The sequence below is a fragment of the Tetrao urogallus genome (assembly GCF_951394365.1).
Source record: "Tetrao urogallus genome assembly, chromosome: 12".
Lineage (NCBI taxonomy): Eukaryota > Metazoa > Chordata > Aves > Galliformes > Phasianidae > Tetrao > Tetrao urogallus.
In genome coordinates this window covers 230,635-248,762 of record NC_136825.1, presented here as the reverse complement: position 1 = coordinate 248,762, position 18,128 = coordinate 230,635, and the positions used below count along the sequence as shown (strand labels likewise).

Genomic DNA, 18,128 nt, shown 5'->3' with positions numbered 1-18,128 from the left:
GCTCCAGCACAGGCAGAGCCCTGCCCTGCATCCTCGCTGTAGAGGGAGGGGACCCAGGGCTGCTCCAGTTGTGGCCGTGCTTGCAGGGAGATGGCAGTGTGGCTCCAGATGGAGCTGAGCCGGTGGCAGCAGAAGCAGCAGATGACTCTGGAGCAGTCACTGCAACACATGCATGCTGCTGCCCATGCCAAACAGGAACTACAGAAGAGCCGAGAACAACTCCAAGCCCTGAAGAAGCAGGTAGGGCAGCAAGCCAAGTTTCGGGCACTAGGGGGCTCAGCCTGGTGCACCAGGCACCCCAGCATCTGCAACAAAGCCCATGCAGCACAGAGCTGGAATCCACAGGGAGAGGGCACAGGAAGCAGCAGTGACACAGCACTGTGGCTTCCACCCATGTGGAACCTTTCTGCAGCTGAAGGCTCAGAAGGAGCAGAACCGGACCCTGCAGCAGAGCCTGGAAAAGCAGCAAGAGGTGCTGACAGCCACCAAGGCCAGGGAGATGCAAAGCTTGCAGCAGCTCATTAGACACAAGCAGACAATCCACGACCTACAGCAGAAAGCAGCCTCGAGCAGAAAGAAGATGGCAGAGCTGCTAGAGCAGGTGATGGCAGGAACAGGGCAACCACACGATGCAGCCGGCTGCCATGCAGCTCCCTCTGCCTCAGCTGCAGGACAGAGCCCCGAGCGCTGGCCCGGGGTGCAGCTCCATCTTCCTGTCTGGCCACTCCCAGACCCGCCCTTTTTCATGCAGGTGGAGGAAGTGGCATCCCTGAAGGCAGAGCTGGCCCAAGCCCAGAGAAAGATAGGCCACAATCTTCCACTCCTTGGTCGTTATGAGGAAGAGAGGCAACAGCTCCACAGGGAACTCAAGAAGCAACAGAGGGCCCAGGCGCAGAGCCAGCAGGAGGTAAGCATGACCCGAGCCTTCCCACTAGGCACCTGTGCTAAGCCTGCATGTCTCGTCACCCCTCTGTGCCACTGCAGGCCCGCTCCTTCCAGGAGCAGCTGCAAAAGCTGAGCAGCCAAGTTCAGTACTGGCAGGAGTTACACCAGGACACTCAGCAAACTCTGGCTAGACGGGAAGATGAACTGTCTGTCTGCAACGCAGAGATGGATTTCAAGGAAGAATTCATCAAGGCCATGAGACAGGCTCAGGCCAAGAACAGACGGAACCACGGCCCAAGGGCAGGAGGATTGCAACCTGAGGCCCAGGCACCGCTGAAGGACAGATCCTGGCCTACAGGCAGGGCAGAGGTGGAAAGGCCAGGCCACGAGTGGGCTGACTGCAGAGCCAACACCAAGGGAGGAGGCGGTGGCAGTGGGTCTGTAAGCAGCAGCATGCCAACATCTTGTTCTTTAAGTAGTCCACTTTCCTCTGTTGCTAGAAAGGTGCCCTCAGTATGACATTAAGTTTCTGTCCAGACTGCTGAGGTAATGGTTCCTTCATTCCAGAACAGCTATACCAAGACACAGGCAACTGCAGACACAGCTCAGCCCCAAAGGCTGCTGCCTCCACACAGCTCTGTTCATGCACCTTCCTTCTACCCTGGGCATGTAGAGGCTGAGTAGAGCACACGAGTTCACACACAGCACAGAGTATTGTTTTTTTTAGGTAAAAGCCCTGCATGCTTCCCACACCCCAGACTGTTCTAATAGCAGTAGGCTGCACCAGGACAGGAATCTGATGCTGATCAATAACAGCCAGAGTGTGAAAGAGCAGATCTAAGAAGCCTTACACAAGTAGAGAGGAGCCGATGGCTGCCTTCTCACAACTAATTCAGCCTACATCTCATTTTCAGGCAGTCAAATGAGAAACAACACCACAAGATCCAGCAGCAAGTCAAACAGACTGCAGAGTTCACAGGCAAAAACCAGTAAGTAATGAACACGGGGAGTGGGTCTGAGCACTTACTGCCACCCACAGGGGTACATGGGACAGATGAACTGCTGGATTACCCAAGTTCCTGCAAGGCCAGCAGAGCAAGGCTGTCTCTCTGCACCAGTACCTCACCTCACCTTATCTCATTTCCTCTGTCTGTCCTCCAGACATCTTCAAGACACACCGGACAGCTTGCATGTGGAAAACACATACTTCAGGGCTAGAACACACGTACAGTACCACAATCATGAGCAGATGAAGGTGAGGAGAGTAACAGTCAACCTGGCCCAAAACAGTGCTAAGCTGATGCTCTTTTGTGTACAGGGACAGCTAGGCACTAGCTGCCTGCCCAGGATACAGGTCATGGAAGACTTGCCTTTGCAGTAGTCCAGGCCAGAGCTGGGTCAGGCACAGGTTGTTTTTGTCCTTCATGTCAATGTAATTCTTTGCCTTGTCCCAGGCTCTACAGGGCAACGACCTGACTGCACGAGCCCTGCAGAACTTGGCAGGGCTGTCTCTGCCTGGAATTCACCTCCAGGATGAGAAGTGACACAAAACAACAGAAGGGTTAAAGACTGACAACCTTTAAACAAATAAAATTATTTCTCTTCTGTAGCAAAAATAATACACAGCATCAAAGCCTTCTTGGGCCACGGGCTGTAGAGAGTCTCACAGCAGTCAGAGGAACTGAGCCCTAAAACTCAGCAGCGCCTGGGAAGCAATGAGCACTCCCTTCTCAGAGGCCAAAGCGGGCTGGGGTGCGTCGTGGCGTCAGGGGCTCCCCCTGCTCCTTCCGTCCAGGCGTATAGATTTTAGTACATCTGCCAGGAAAGGACAATGGTGATCAGTGTAAGATGAAAACAACTCTTGCACCAGGAACACCTGTGGGCAAGTTGGGATCTTCCATGCAGCTCTTAAGCAGAAAACCCACAGTGTCAGCACTCACCTTGCGCTGCCTAATGGGTTACGGCGCTCCTGCTCCTCCCGGCGGGCACGCAGCTGCTCCTCAGCCAGAGCCATCTCCTCCTCCATGGCAGATGCTTCCTCCTTTGCACGTCGGCGGTTTTCCTGCAGTAAAGGAGCAGCAAATCAGGAACAGGTAGAGACCCGCACAGCAGCAGACTTTCCACAGGCCCACAACCCTGATCTCTCTATGTAAAAACAAAAAACTAGCTCCAGCTTCCTCCACCGTAACAGGTGTGCAGCGGGGCTGTATGCAGCAGGAACTCCACCCAGGCACACACTCTCCCTTCCAGTGTAGCAGCCCGCTGTTTGTCTCCCATTAGGTCCTGGAAAGGAGAATTCACCTGACGTGACTTGCCAGCATGTTTGATACTGTAGAACATGGGGCCCAACTCTGCCAGCCACTCTCCATCCACAGCAGTGACACACTGCATGTATTCCTGCGGTAACAGAAGATCCAGTTAGCAAGATGACAAGGGCCTGGGCATCACTGACAGAGCCATGGCAGCTCCCTCCCTCCTCCACTTCTTGATGGCAGTTGTCCTTTCCGGACAATTCCTCCTGACTTCAAAAGCTACAACCTGGAGTTAGTGAGACTAAAAGACATCCCACATAAGCCAGGAAGATATCACAAAAGGGACAAGACACTGCAGACTACACAGATACATCCAGTTGCTAGAGATGAGAAAGGCTGAAAACGGGACCTTCCTAGATTTTACTATCAAGGCAAAGCTTCTCAGGTCCCTTGGAGCACAGCTCACCCTTCCTGCTAGCCCTCAGCTCAAGTTTACCTTGGTGGTCATGACCAGCTCATGATATACAATGTAGTCTGGCGTGTAGCCCATTCCAAAGAGGGAGCTGGTGGGGTGCAGGTGGCAAGGCATGCCTGTACGGATATTGACGTACTCCCCAATGCCCTGCACAGGAGAAGTGAGGTTAGCACACCCATTCCCAGTGGAGAGGGTCTCTTATCACCCAGATGAGCAGAGACCCCTCTCACTTTCAGCTTTGCAGCTTGATGGAAATACGCAGCACAGATACACTTCCTGACAACATCCCAGTCAGTACCACAGGATGCAAGGCTCATGCGCTGCTGCACCATAATGTCCTTGAGCTGGGCACGCACCTCCCGCACCTGCACAGAAACACAACAGTCACGTCCCTCTCCCATGTAAGGCTCCTTCTCCAAACCTCATTGCCACAGCCTCACTTTCCGCATGGCCTTGGCATGAATGAAGTGCTGGTTGCACCACAGAGTAGAGTAGTTGTTGTTCTTCCACTGCAGGTAAACGTTCAGGTAAGTTAAGTGATCACTCTCTGGGACAGCAAATTTCTCCCGCACTTGGTCGCTCTCTTCCTCTCGGCCCTGAAGAATAAGCAAAGAACACGTCAGTCAAGAGTGCAGATGAAGGCGCCAAGCTGCTGAAAGATCAAACAAGTACCTTAGGCCGATAAAAGATGGCAGGCACAGACAACATGGAAACAATGAGCAATATCTCAGAGCTGCAACCCATGTCACATGAAACAATGAGCATTTTGGAGAGTGCAGGATCCAGTGGGAACTCCACCATCAGACGTCCTGTAGAGGTCAGACCACCTGGAGGAATACTGTAATAATCAGCAGGTGGGCAGGTCCTAGCAGTTGTGTGTGAGCTGACAGCCCACCCCTGTAGCCAGTACCTGTGTTATCCAGGGCCCCCAGAATCCACAACTGGTACATGGAGTTGAGCATGTTGTCCTCAGGGGGCGGATCCATGAAGTGGAACTGCAGCAGGTCTTGTACCCCCAGAGATTTGAGCAGAAGCACTACATTGGCGAGGTTGGTGCGCTGGATCTCAGGCACCGTGGTTGTCAGCAGCTCATTCTTGTAGGCGCTCTGGGTGTAGAGCCTGGGGGAAAGATGCCAAGAGCCTTCCCCTCCCCTTCAGGCCACTGTGTTCCTCACTGAATGACCATCCATTCCCAACTCCGCCAGGCACAGCACAAAGCAGCAGCTCTGCACTCACCCATGCCGACAAGCAGGACCCTAAGGAAGTTCTTCCTCAGGCCACCGTGCAGCCTCCCCAGCACATAAGAGCACCTGGGCTGCAGTGCAAAGGTACACCTCTCTCAAACACAGTCTTTCCCTGGGTGCAAACCAGCCTCAAAGAAAAGCCTTGAGAAAGCTGCCTTTGGCTTGGCTATTAACCTGAGAGCATTAAAGCATCTGGTTCAGCAAAGATGGAAAGAGTCACAAGTGAAGACTGGCAAGGGAAGAAATGAGAGCATACTCTGCAGAGACGCTGGGTCCAAACCAGAAAGCCTCAAGGCCTGTCCAGAAACCTCATACCCACAGTAGGCTCAAGACAGTGAACAGCTAGCTCTTTGGTGAGGAAAAAAGTACGTAGCCAGATGTCCAGACATGAATTATGATAAGAATAGAAACACCAGTAAGGAGCCTACCTGAAGCAGTGACCTGGGCCTGTTCGGCCAGCTCGGCCAGCTCTCTGATTGGCATTGGCTTGACTGATGGGGTAGATCTGCAGTGCATCCATGCCTATACGGGGATTGAAAACCTGGAGGGCGCAAGGAGAGCAGACTGAAGAAAGAGAAAGGCTGGGTCACTGTCACAGAGCTCAATCAACCCAATGCCAGAGATCCATGGACAGTATAGGAAACCTTTGCTTACCTTCAGCTTGCAGTATCCAGAGTCAATAACAAACATGATACCATCCACTGTCAGTGAGGTCTCTGCAATGTTAGTGGCAACAATGCACTTCCTGACCCCATCTGGAGCCTGCAAACATACCACACATCAGTCAAATTCCTTGGGCACCACTGAGGAAGACTGCAGAGCAGTCATAAAGAACTTAGAACAACATGGGTGACTTCTTAGGAAGTTAAAGTGGGCACATGCTTTCCCTTGCTCTATAAGTACCACACAAAAGACATCTCTGCACCTCTCCCTCATGCCCAGTAGCCTTCCCTGTGCTAGTTTCACCTCTGCCCAGTCCCATCAGAGTACACATCAGCACCTTCTGGAATATCTTGGCTTGTAAGTCCGATGGCAGCTGAGAATAGATGGGCAGTACAGCAAGTGCAGGTGCCTTCTCCAGCTCCTCAAGGTGCTCCACAATTTGTTCTGAAGTCACCTAGACACAAAGAGGAGTGTTAACATACAATTAAGAATATAGGACTCAGAATCACAGAATTGCAGGGGTTGGGATGGACCTCAAGAGATCAAGTCCAACCCTTTTCCACAGGCTGAACAGACCCAGGTTACTCAGCCTTTCCTCATCCATGAGATGCCCCAAAGACCCTTTATCATCCTTGTGGCCCCCTGCTGGACTTCTAGGAGATCCCTGTCTTTTCTGACCTGGAGAGCCCAGAACTGGACACAGTAATCTAAATGTGGCCTCACCAGGTCAGAGTAGAGAGGGAGGATCACCTCCCATGACCTGCTGGCCACCCTTTTTTAAAGGCGCCCCAGGATAACATCAGCTTTCTTGGCCACAAGTGCACACTGCTTGCTCATGGCCAAACAACTCACCTCAATATCCTCCTGACCAGGCATGAAGACAAGGATGTCTCCAGGTGCACCAGACAAATGGACCTGCAGAGCTTGTTTCACCGCAGCCTCCACATAATCCTCTTGAGGTGTCTGAAAGACACAGTTCACATTAGACACCAGTAATCTCACCTGCCCCACTTTGTGTATAGGACTGCATGATAACATAGCTATCCCTTGTCTTTCCTCTCTGATCACTGCAGAGCGGGACATACCTAAGTTACAACCCTTACAACCCCTTCACAACACAAACTCTACTATATTGACCACACCTTGCTGAAAAGAATATCAACAGGAAAGGTGCGGCCAGGAATGTGGAAAATGGGAACATTCCCAAAAAAAGAGGCAAATTTATCAGCATCCATGGTGGCAGAGGTGACAACAAGCTTCAGATCCGAGCGTCGTGCTACCACCTAGAAAACAGATGAAAAGGACAATAAGCAAGTGGTATTTGTACATGGGTCTAGGCTTCTTCCATCACTTCTGAAAAAAAAACAGCAAAGGGCTGAGCTTCCACTGTACTCTAGAAACACTAACCACTAATGCCATGGTACACCAACACACACTGTTCAGTTAAAAAGACAGGCTGTCCCCAGCTGAGAAAGTCTTACACTTGCAAACACCTCTGTATCTAGAGCTACTTTATACCAGCAAACCTTTGGCAGCACACTAAGGGGGAGATTTAAGAAACAAAGAACAAGATGTCTAAGCAGCAAGCACAGAGATGTGGCAGTCTCTGTTCATCATCTCTGCTCTGACCTGGGAGAAAAGCACTGTCCCTGCCAATATTCTGCCCTAATACCAGCTCAAATGCCCTATGTTGCTGTCTTCCTGTTGTCCAGGCTCACACACACCTCCCGAAGCAGGCCAAAGAGCACATCAGTATTGAGCGAGCGCTCATGTGCCTCATCCATGATGATAGCACTGTAGTTGTCCAAGTCAGCCTCTCGTAGCGACTCACGAAGGAGGATCCCATCTGTCATGTATTTGATTATCGTGTTCTCTGACGTGCAGTCTTCAAAGCGGATGGCATAACCCACCTGGGGGGCAGAGATATCAGCAAGTCTTCAACAGCCCTGCACACGCACTGCCGAGAGGCTGCACGCCTCCACATGCTGCCAGACTCACCTCCTCTCCCAGGCGCACTCCCATCTCCTCACTGACCCGCTTGGCAACTGACATGGCTGCCACTCTGCGGGGCTGCGTGCAGCCAATCATGCCATAGTCTGTGTAGCCATCCTCATGGAGGTACTGCGTCAGCTGAGTTGTCTTACCACTCCCCGTTTCCCCTACCACGATCACAATGCTGTTGTCCCTGAAGAAAGGGAAACAATATTTATTCATATACCACAGAGACAGACTTCTTCATTCATAGCTCTGGATGGCCACCTAAAAGCTGTCCTACTTTGGCAGGAAAGCTGCTATCAATCACATAAAGCAATAGGCCGTTTTCTGAGGGTACAGCTTCCGAACAGAACACATACCTAGGTGAATTTCTCACTTGGGATCCAGAGACGTAAGCCAAAGCCCCAGGGTTGCACTGTGACCAGTCTCCTATCAGTCATACCTGAGGATGGAAAGCAGTTCCTGCTGCACAGCAAAGATGGGCAGATATTGTCTTTGCTCCAGAATTGACTTCTTCTTGGCAAACTCGCTCCTCGCTTCACTTTTTTCTTTCATGTGTTCAGCAAACTTCTGCTCAGTCCTAAGGAAACATGAGAAGTCTTGAAGCTGTCTCCTCACACACCTTGCCTACAGTATAGGCACAACGCCACCAGCTAGGCAGAAGTCATCCAAAAGCTCCTACCTGTAATCCACTTTGCCATCTTCTGTCACCATTTCGTCCTTCTCCTCCTCCTTCTTGATCCCCATAATGTCTCCCAGTTTTGTGCCTGCCAGCTCCCAGTGTTTATGCTGAGCCTGGAAGCGCAAAGAGCAGTGTAAGTACCACAGTGGGGACTGAAAAAATCATTCTCCTCCTGTCCTACTTCTAAGGCTAGATAAGCATGTTTGCCTCAATCCCCTAGTTCTAAAGGAGAGAACACACACTCCATTCCCTATGTCAAGTCTCCTTCTTCCAAGCAAACTGGGGCAGAACTTTTTTAGGCATTGGTCTGGATAAAGACACAACAAGCACAGGATGATCAACAGCCCTCTAAGACAATTGTTTCAGCTGCTGACCCTTCCATTAAATTTACACTTAAATATACAAAAATCTGAACCAGAGCTAATCTTCCTGCTCTTGACAGGTACTCTCACCATTCTGTTTTCTCTCACATTTGATATCAGGACTTCCTCCTTTCCACTCACAGTTTCACATTCAGTTTACTATGAACATATCTATGTTTTCCTAACCACTATCATGTAAGCTTTAGAGAAAAGCCCTCTACTAGGGAAACACCCACAAAGACTAATATACTACTTTCCTGTATATTCTTCCTCAGAACTCTTTTGCTGAGACACGATAAGATCTGTCCTGCTACCACACTGAATGTTGACCGTGCCTGAGCTACACTGTATTCTCCCACTTGCTCTTCTCTCCCCAGTCCAAATGCCCTTCGGATCAAACTCCCCTGTGCAAATGCACAGTGATTAACATCCCAGGCAGTGAGTAAGGAAGTCACAACAGCTACTTGTGAGACAATGGAATGAACTGGACTAACAGCATATATCAGATCACACAAATATGGGGAACACCTTATTATTACCACCAAAGCTTGTATTCTACAAAGCCCAAACAAAAGCAGTGAGGCATTATATAACACATATAGTGAGGTCTCAGCATACCCTTTTACGCTCCTTTTGCTCCCTGTGCTTGCGCACCAATTGGCTGCCCTTTCGGGCTATGATGGCCAAGTCAGAAGTGGCATCCTTTACCGGGATGACTGGCTCTGGCTAGAGGAAAGAGGCACTGCTTCAGCACAGAGCTCACATCTGCAAGGCTCCCCATCGTCGGCACCATTAGCCACAGCTTCTACCTGTTTTGTGAAGACTATCCTCCCATCTAGGAAAGGAGGCACCAGATTATGCACCAGCAGATGCACTTTGGCTGAGTTATCCTCTTCAAAATCTTCGTCCACTTCAATCCGATGAACCACTCCACTGGTCAGCATGCGGTTTGTCTCCCAGCGCTCGTTATCCTGCAGGAAAGAATGTATCAGAAGATTTTAACTATTACCTCCGTTGTCCAAAACCCAAGAACCAGACATTACCCAGACTAATTCCGAGGCAATAAATCAAGCAACACAGCTAGCTGCAAAGCTCTACAGGACCGTGACCAACTGAGGATGGCTTAACTTACTCTTAAAAGAGAAAGTTAAAAGTGGCTAGCTACTGAAGGCAAATCTGTAACTGACTACAATACACACCGCAGTTACGGTACATAGCTTTAAGCACTGAAATGATTCAATGCCGCATCTGCTGGTCTTCCTTCCCCAAAAGGGAAAGAGCTTGGACACCCAAAGAGAAAAATAAGCAAGCCCGGAACGTGGAGAACATTGAAGGTTTTAGGCTACAAAGCCCACAAATAAGCATTAGGAAAGAAACATAACTAAAATAACAAAATAACTAAAGACAAGTATGGGAAATGGAGACTGGCCACAGAACTGTCAACGCAGTCAACAGAACTGTCTCAAAGGAAATGGAAGGCAAACAATCTACATCCCTACCATACGCTGAATATGCTAGAAAGCCTGGAGACAGACCTACTCTTATGCTGAGGGAAGCAGCTCTCAGAGTCCACTGGAATAGCAGACAGTCCTAATAACGTAGCACCTGCACCCTGTATAGCATAGCCCTCCAAATTCCTGCAGCCCTGAACACCCATCTACTGCAGTCTCTCTAACTATAAATTCTGACTCATGCAGGAGATGCAGGACTGCACTTTCCAAAGGAACATAATAACAATGGTTTTTTTTTTTTAGCATCTCATTTGGCACAGACCAGGACAAAAACAACCTTTTTCTATCTCTTAGCCAAACCCATCAACAAATGGGTCACTCGAGGCAGCAAAACAAGCAACCTCCACACTTTCAGAGCAGCCAGCTTCACATCTTGCCCCTACCTCATTGATCTGCCGCCGCTGTGCAGAGATACGCTTCTGCTTCTGCTTGTGTAAGTGCTGCTCCCGCTTCTTCACATACTCATCAGAGGAGTAGGCCAAGGGGTTGTGAAACTCATCATAACCTTCATCCATCATATACCAGTCCCGGTCCGCTTGCTAGGAGGAGAGAGATGCAGCACTGAGCTGCGTTGCTTGCCCAGCTGGGTAGACTCTGGTCCTCACCCAGCCACTGGGAGAAAGCTGACTACCACCCGTGACCAGGTGCAACACCAGCGGCAGACCCAGGCCCTGCCAATGCTTTGGGCTAAGTGGCAGCAGCCAAGAGCCTGCTGTCTACTGAGCACCCTGCTCCCTGTTCGGGCTTCTTACCCGCTGGTCGTCCTCCCACTGCTGGCGTTCTTCCTCCGTCTCAAAGGCAATGCCCTCCTCTCCATCCTCACGCCGCCCTAAAGAAGGTGAGATGGTGAGCACAGGCCACCAGCCCCACCAGGCTGTTGCATGTGGAGGAAATCTCACAAAACCTGTCCTTCTGTTACACAGGGATTCTGTCACTGTCCAGCCTCAGCAGCCCACTCTAGGCTCCTCACCTCTACCTCTGGACAGTCGTGGTGTGGACCCCAGGTGTTTCCGGTCGTCGGCCCACTCATTGTATTTGTAGGACGGGGTGGGCAATGGTGTCTTATCTGAATACCTGCTCCTTACAGACCTGAGAAAACAGCACGAGACAAAAATCAGTGCACAAAGGCAGATATTCATCTTACATGTACCCTTCCCTTTCCTGCAGATCACCAGATCATAGATTGCACACCCGGCTATGATACCTGTCCCGGTCTCTCCGATCTGTGTCCCGCGATGCCCGGTGGCTGCGCTCTGAGTCTCGACAGGAAGGTGTGGGTGAAGGAGATTCCCACTGTGAGCGGCGAGAACTGCTGTAGCTGCTATCATCCTCCTCCCAGCTGGAGCGAGATGGCGTGGCTGCATCTAGCAGAGGAGATTGAGTTTGACACAGTGTTCACACAGTGATCCTAAGAACCTAGGGCCACTTTACACCTCCTAACAAGGAGCACAGAGAGGGTACCCATCGGCTCTCCTTCTAAAGGTGTTTGCACACATCAACTCCAAGGAAAATTGCCAGAGGACCACATCTCTTATCACACAGACTCGGAACAGACCCCGCTGGGCAAGGACTGGCCAGATTTTCACACACACCTGGCAGATCACTCCCAGTCCCAAAATCCTAGAAGAGCATGGAGTTTTATGTGTGTTCTAACCACAAGTCTTAAAAAACATGCATTTCTTCACTTGCACTCATACAAACAAAAACAGCAGAAACCCCCCCTCAAATTAAAAACCTTTTCTTGTTAGATCTCTTCTGAGGTCTCTACCAAGTCCTGCTCCTACCTCTGGGACGATGCTTGGGACTCTCTGGTTCACTCCTCCTGCTGTTCCGCTCCAATGAGCCATCTCTTTCTGATCTGCTGCTGTGACGACTTTTGTCCCAGTCCTCTGTGGACAGAAAACAAGCTCAGGTGCCCTGTGTACAAACAAACTTCCCAAATCTGCCCTAAAAAATATACTGAACATTAGTCAAGGGCAACAGAGAGAATAAAGACTGAAACCTAAGCAGAAAGTAACAAAAGCCTCAAGAAGTTACCACGGTCCCGTTTACGATCGTGGTCTCGATCCCTACTGTGCTCCTTCTTCCGTTCCTTCTCCTTTGAGGAGGCAAAGACACCGTGTTCACGACGCTCCCTTTCCCGCTGCCGGCTGCGTTCCCAAAACTCCTCACTAACACCACCTGTGTAGGACGGTGTTTCCACATGGACAGAACGGTAATGCCTAGAAGAGGTAGAACAGAAGTTAAAAACATTCCACAATGCTGAGGAATAGCTGGTTTCTAACTCGTCTCCTGCAGTTCTAGTCCTGATCTCTGCTACAGTAGAAGCATGTGGTTGAGATTGCTCTCTCTCACACAATATCCCGGCTTTCAGACATAAGCACTTCTAAGCAAACTGCTGTTTCCAAAGATCAGGAGGCAGAGGTGACGTGCACAGGGCGACAGGCGTTTGCAGGCCCAGTAGCATCTCAGAACATTCCTGGCGCAACAACTCAGGATGGGCACCAATCAGATAGTTCCCAGACATCCTCAAATCCAGAGACTTGAATCCCACAGCCCCTCTCCGGGGCCGGGGGTAGAGATCCCCACAGCACACGGCACGCAGCTGCTGCCACGCTCACGGCCGGGCACCAGCAGGACGCGGCGGCCCGCAGAGAGCCCACCTGTCCTTGCGGGCGCCGCGACGTCTCCGATCATCCTCCTCGTCCTCCTCCTCGTCGGGGCTGCCCGCCTCGTCGCGGCCCTCCTCCCAGTCCCTGTAGGAGGACACCCGGGACCGTTTTCCGCTCGTCCCCTCCTCCTCACGCTCGCGCCGCTTCTGGGCTGCCAATACGTCCAGGCCCAGCAGCGAGGCCCGCGGCGCCGGCGCCTTGAAGATGTGCTGCTCGGCGGCGGCGCTGCGCGCCCGCGGGACCAGCCCGCCCGCCTCGGCTTCGGGGACGGTCCCAGCCAGCCGGTGCAGCGACGCCTCGCCGGCCTCGGCCATCGCCGCCGGTCGCTACCACGCTGCGGAAGAACGGGCTGCCGGGCCGCGGCGGGGACGCATAAGGCCTACGGGGAGCCGCTGCGCGCCACGCAGGGCCGACCCGACCCCCTCCTGCCAGCAGTCGCCTCAGCGACCGCAACCCAACCCCGAGAGCGCCGCCACGGCCGCCCCACAGCGCTCCGCGAGAACCGCTCTAGGCCTCGTGCACCATAGACAGAACGGGCAGAACTTGCAGGCGTCCCAGAGACCATAGAGTCCAACCGCCACTACACGGGGCGGCCCGCGGCTCCCTCGGCGGACTTCCGGCACGGTAACCCTACGACACCACGAGGGCGCGACCGGAAGAACGCGGGGCCGGAGCGGAAGGGGCGGAAAGGGCCCCGGGCGGCGGCCGTTCGTCGTGCCGCCGGCAGCGCTTTGTCCCTCGGCGTCTCGGAGAGGTAAAGGCGGCGCCGCGGCCCCAGCCCAGGACACCGCCCAGCTGCCCCCGGCTCGCGTAGTCCTTCCGGGGCAGGTGGGACGGGCGGCACGGCCGCCTCCAGGAGAACCTTCTGACTGGGTCCAAGCGCAGTGCAGGGCACGGCGCGGCCTAATGGCTCGGAGCCGTGAGCCTCAACAGTACTTCGAGAGGTGCCGTGCAACTTCATTATAGCAATAGACAGCGCTGTCCCACCTTCCCTCTGCAGCCATCCCGGCTGGGTGCAAAGCGACTTCTGACCGTGCTCTGGAGCCAGTCTGGCTGCTTCGAGGCTGGCTTGGCCGAAAGCACAGGCCGGAGGATGGGCTGCAGCCCTGGTCTGCTCGCGGGTGCACAGATCACAGCCCACACCCTGGTATAGTCAAGCACCACCATGCTCAGGGTAAATGCACAGCTGGAAGGCATAGAACATCTCCACGGCCATAGAACATTTCTCACAGATCAGCAGCAGAGCACAGGCAAAAGCACTGTAGGACACACAACTTCCCCACAGTCAAGAGAACCAACTTCAGGCGAACAAGCACATCCCAGGATTGTGTCCAGAGCCAGCATATGAAAGCCAATGGTAAGATATCCCTGCTAGAACTGCAGACAGCACTGTGTCAGAACCAAGGCATCTGAGAAATAAAGGGAATGGTTCAGGGTACACAGCACCAAAGAGAGCAAAGGTTACAGACAGCCATGGGTCAGCACTCATACCCACTCTTGTGAAAGGCTGTTTCTCAGGACCATGAACAGGTTTGGTGGAGCTCAGCACTGTCATACTATCCCATGGCACAGGATGGTGGGGAACTGCTGCAGAGGGAACACTACATCCAAGTCACACAGCCTCACTAAAAGACAGGCAAGAGACTGCTGGAGGTCCAGGGTGAATCAGCAGTTGCTGCCAAAAAGCCCCAGAGACATAACTAGCAGCTTCCAAAGGAGTGAGAAAATGGGGCCTTTCCGTAACAAATGATAGAGCAAAACCACAGCTGTCTAAGCAAGGGGAAAAAATGGCTCCTGATATCTCCTGGAGGTGAGGGCCCCAGGTACAGGTACAGCTGGGAACATCACAATGAAGCCAGACACTGACCAGGATACAATACAATACAGCACACAGATCCCTTGGCTGACAGCTAACCATTTCCCTCGAGTCTGGGCAGCTGAAGGGGTGACAGCAGAGCAACACACAAGACAAGGTAAGAGAAATGTTTATTAACTCTAGGTCAGGATCAGGACCCACAGGTTTATTAAAGCACTGTACAGACAGCAGATGAGGACAAGCGAGGAGAGATGCCACTCCAAAGGCTGTAGTGCATGACCCAGCACTAGCCAGAGTGAGCTGAAGAGGTTCCAGAACTGAAGGGCAGAAGGGATACCCAACACATTGCTTGGGCTCTGGTCAGTACTGTAGGGAAGGCGGGCACAAGACTGTTCTATCACTCCACAGCTGGCCTTCCTCCAGGGCCTTTTTTGGCCCCAGTGGAACCTGACCACCACTTGCTTCTGCTGGGGAACACTGCCCACAGGAAAGCCAAAAGCACAGCCCTGGGCAGTCGCATTAGTACAGAGACCCCTTCCCCAGCTCCCCACCAGTACAGCCCCAGTTCCTCTTACTGACCCTTCTCAAGAGCCAGGACCAGGGCATTGGCTCGGTCCCAACCTAACTACTCTGGAAACATCACAGCCAATCCTGGTTTGCCATGGCTCCTCTTAGCTAGACCTCGATCCTGCAATCTGTCAGCGCCGGTGATCTGCTCCAACTGCTTCCATGACGCTCTTGAACCCCTGTTCCCTAGTCAGAAACAGTGCATAACAGCCTAGCAGCCCCAGCACTGCTGCTCAGCCCCAAAGTGCCAGTGCTCATGTGCAGGCACCCAGCTGCCACAGCCTTTCCTGGGCCCCTTGCTCACCTCAGCAGCTCCTCCAGCTCCTGTTTCACGGCCCCCACCACTGGGGGTCCAAGGTACACTAATGCTGTGTACATCTGTACAAGCGAAGCTCCAGCACGGATCTTCTCCAAAGCATCACGGCCACTGCTCACCCCACCCACCCCAATGATGGGCACCTGGCCTGTGGGCAAGTACAGAATCAGGACAGTAGGGGTGAGGACAGGATGCACCCCGAGCCCTGCCCTGCCCCTACCGTGGGTGAGGGCATACATCTCCCGCACTGTCTGTGTGGAGAGCTCCCGCAGGGGCTTCCCACTGAGACCCCCAGACTCCAGGCGCTGTGTGCTCTGGAGACCACTGGGGCGACTGATGGTGGTGTTGCTGACAATCAGTCCATCCACACCAACCTGGAGGAGGCAGCAGTGTAAGGTCCCAGCTGCTGTGAACAGCTGGGCCAACAAACAAGCCAGGCTGGATGTTCCCCAGCAACATACCCAGCAGTTGTCTCTCAACTACCTGCAGTCCCAGAAGTCTGGTGGGATGCACACAGACCCTCAGCCTTACAGCTAAACAGAATGTTGTCCCTCCAGCCAGCCAGAACTGCAGGTCTGCTGTCCCTTCAGAGCGACCAGGACCACTGCTGTCTAGCACCATGCTCACGCAGAGCAGGAGGTGCACACACCCAGCTTCTCAGCAGCCTCCCCTTCTTACCACCACTGTGCTGGGCCCCCATCCCCTCACCTCACACACAACACCAGCTATGTCCTGCTTGTCCTGCTCTGTGAGATCCGGGGCAATCTTCACCAGCACGGCTGGCTTACGCTCACATGACAGCATGTCCCTCTCTGCCAGCACCTGCAGCAGGACACAAAGGAACAGTGTTTTTTGGGCACCACCTGTACCCACGGCCACAGGCAGCACAGTGTCAGGCCCTTTTGTCCCAAAAGCACAGGGCCTGGGGTGTACAACACACACGAGTTGAGGACCCAGGCAGAACTGTGGTTACTTGTGATGCCATGATGTAGGTGGCTTGCAGGAGCAGGACATAGAGCAGTGCGTCACTGTTCACCTGCCTCTTCCTGGAGAAGAGCACTCTAGCACACAACACTGGCTCACAGATTCAGTAGTTGACCAGAGGACATCTTGGTGGCTTTGCACACCAACCCAGGAAGCCTCTCTCCTCCCTGCACTGCAGGTGCTCCTCACCCACCTTGGTCAGCAGGTCCCGCAGCTCAGCCTTGCCCTGAAGGTCCCGCAGCCCCGGAGTATTTGGGCTTGACACATTCACAACCAAGTAGTCAGCCAAGGGGCCCAGCTTCTGGACTCCAGCCACGTAGTCAGCTGCAGCGTCTGTAGAGCTCTTGTTCTTGCCCAGGTTGACTCCAAGAGGCATTCCCACTGGAATGCAGACATGCCTGAGCCAGTACAGAGGGACCAACCACCACCCAAGGGGCCAGAGCACTGGACAAAGAAAGGTCCTAGACCAGCTAAAAACCGACATGTGAGGATGAGTTTCCTAGAGCTAGAGCTCAGACCATCCTCCAGCCACAGGAGCGTTGCTGCAGCAGCTGGCCCAGTCAGCATTTCCCAGCACCACTGTCTCCATACAGACCACTCAGAGAGACTGCCCTTGGAAACCGCCCAGCTGGAGCCCTATTGGCTTTGCATACCTCCTTTGGCCTGCAGCTAGCTTGGTGTCCCCCAAATCCATTCCGCCAATCCCTAGAGCAAACCCTTACAAACTTGTCTCACCAGTTGTGAGCTTGAGCTGTGCCTCCTGGCGGGCCCGCAGCCTACGCTCCACCACAGCATGGCCATGGCTGTTGAATCCATATCTGCACCAGAAAAAATGAGGCTCAGGGCCAGGCCAGCGCTTAGCAGGCCTGGGCAGGAAAAGAGAGCAACAAGGAGAGCTCAGCACACTCAGTCCAGCATTCAGGTGACAGTCGGGAGCACCCATGGTACCATCAGCCTCCCGCACCACCAGCAGCCCCTCTCAGCGATTTGTAAAAACCCACCTGTTAATGACTGCCTCATCTTCCACCAACCGAAAGACTCTGGGCTTGGGGTTGCCCTCCTGAGGCTCGGGCGTGACCGTTCCCACCTCCACAAAGCCGAAGCCCATCCTGTACAGCCCGTCCACAGCCTCGCCGTGTTTGTCAAAGCCAGCCGCCAGTCCCAGCGGGTTGCGGAACCGGAGCCCGAGGACGCGCACCTCCTGCGGGGAAGCGCCGGTACGGCGGCGGCAGCAGCAGCAGCCCCGGACGTTTCTCCCGCACGTAGCGGCCCCGCGATACCCTCACTGCCTCCCACCCGGGGCCACCCCACGAGCCCCGCCAGGACCCTCCGCCGTCGGGCACGACTCGGCCGCCTCCCCCGGCCGCCCGCTCCCCCCCCCGCCTCGCCCTCCCTGCCGCGGAGCCGTACCAGCGTGGGGCTGTCGGGACGGGCGGGCGGCAGAAGCCCGAGAGCGGCGGCGCGCAGGGCCAAGCCGTGGGCGGCCTCCGGGGGGACGGCACGGAGCGCGGGCATCACCGCCGCGGCGTAGAGCCGTTCGTCGCCCGCCGCCAGCGCCGAGCCCAGCAGCAGCAGCCCGCAGCCTCCCAGCGCCGCCGTCAACAGCCGCAGGCGCCGCCGCATGAGCTCGACGGCCCCGCACCCGACCCGCGCCCTCCGCCACGCGTCCCCTCGCGCGCGGCGCCACCCCGCTCCGGCAGAGCC

At 53.8% G+C, this 18,128-nt stretch overlaps 2 protein-coding genes across 2 annotated transcripts; both read right to left on the bottom strand.

Moving 5' to 3' along the window:
* Positions 1 to 2,542: 2,542 nt before the first annotated feature.
* DHX38 (DEAH-box helicase 38) lies at positions 2,543 to 13,055 on the bottom strand (the record flags this gene model as incomplete). Its single annotated transcript, XM_079541223.1, has 26 exons — positions 2,543 to 2,700; positions 2,826 to 2,947; positions 3,187 to 3,282; positions 3,634 to 3,759; positions 3,843 to 3,977; positions 4,053 to 4,208; positions 4,285 to 4,439; positions 4,523 to 4,731; positions 5,285 to 5,397; positions 5,511 to 5,618; positions 5,857 to 5,973; positions 6,372 to 6,482; positions 6,662 to 6,802; positions 7,244 to 7,429; positions 7,518 to 7,704; positions 7,957 to 8,094; positions 8,197 to 8,309; positions 9,177 to 9,284; positions 9,368 to 9,529; positions 10,453 to 10,608; positions 10,822 to 10,898; positions 11,040 to 11,158; positions 11,274 to 11,433; positions 11,854 to 11,958; positions 12,107 to 12,291; positions 12,733 to 13,055. The coding sequence occupies 26 exons, from the start codon at positions 13,053 to 13,055 to the stop codon at positions 2,616 to 2,618; spliced, it is 3,693 nt and encodes a 1,230-aa protein (XP_079397349.1). The 3' UTR covers positions 2,543 to 2,615.
* Positions 13,056 to 15,255: 2,200 nt separating this feature from the next.
* Positions 15,256 to 18,047, bottom strand: DHODH (dihydroorotate dehydrogenase (quinone); the record flags this gene model as incomplete). Its single annotated transcript, XM_079541281.1, has 8 exons — positions 15,256 to 15,310; positions 15,429 to 15,588; positions 15,661 to 15,814; positions 16,149 to 16,262; positions 16,618 to 16,805; positions 17,160 to 17,242; positions 17,426 to 17,625; positions 17,835 to 18,047. 8 exons carry the CDS (start codon positions 18,045 to 18,047, stop codon positions 15,256 to 15,258), a joined length of 1,167 nt encoding a protein of 388 aa, XP_079397407.1.
* Between the last annotated feature and the right edge of the window lie 81 nt (positions 18,048 to 18,128).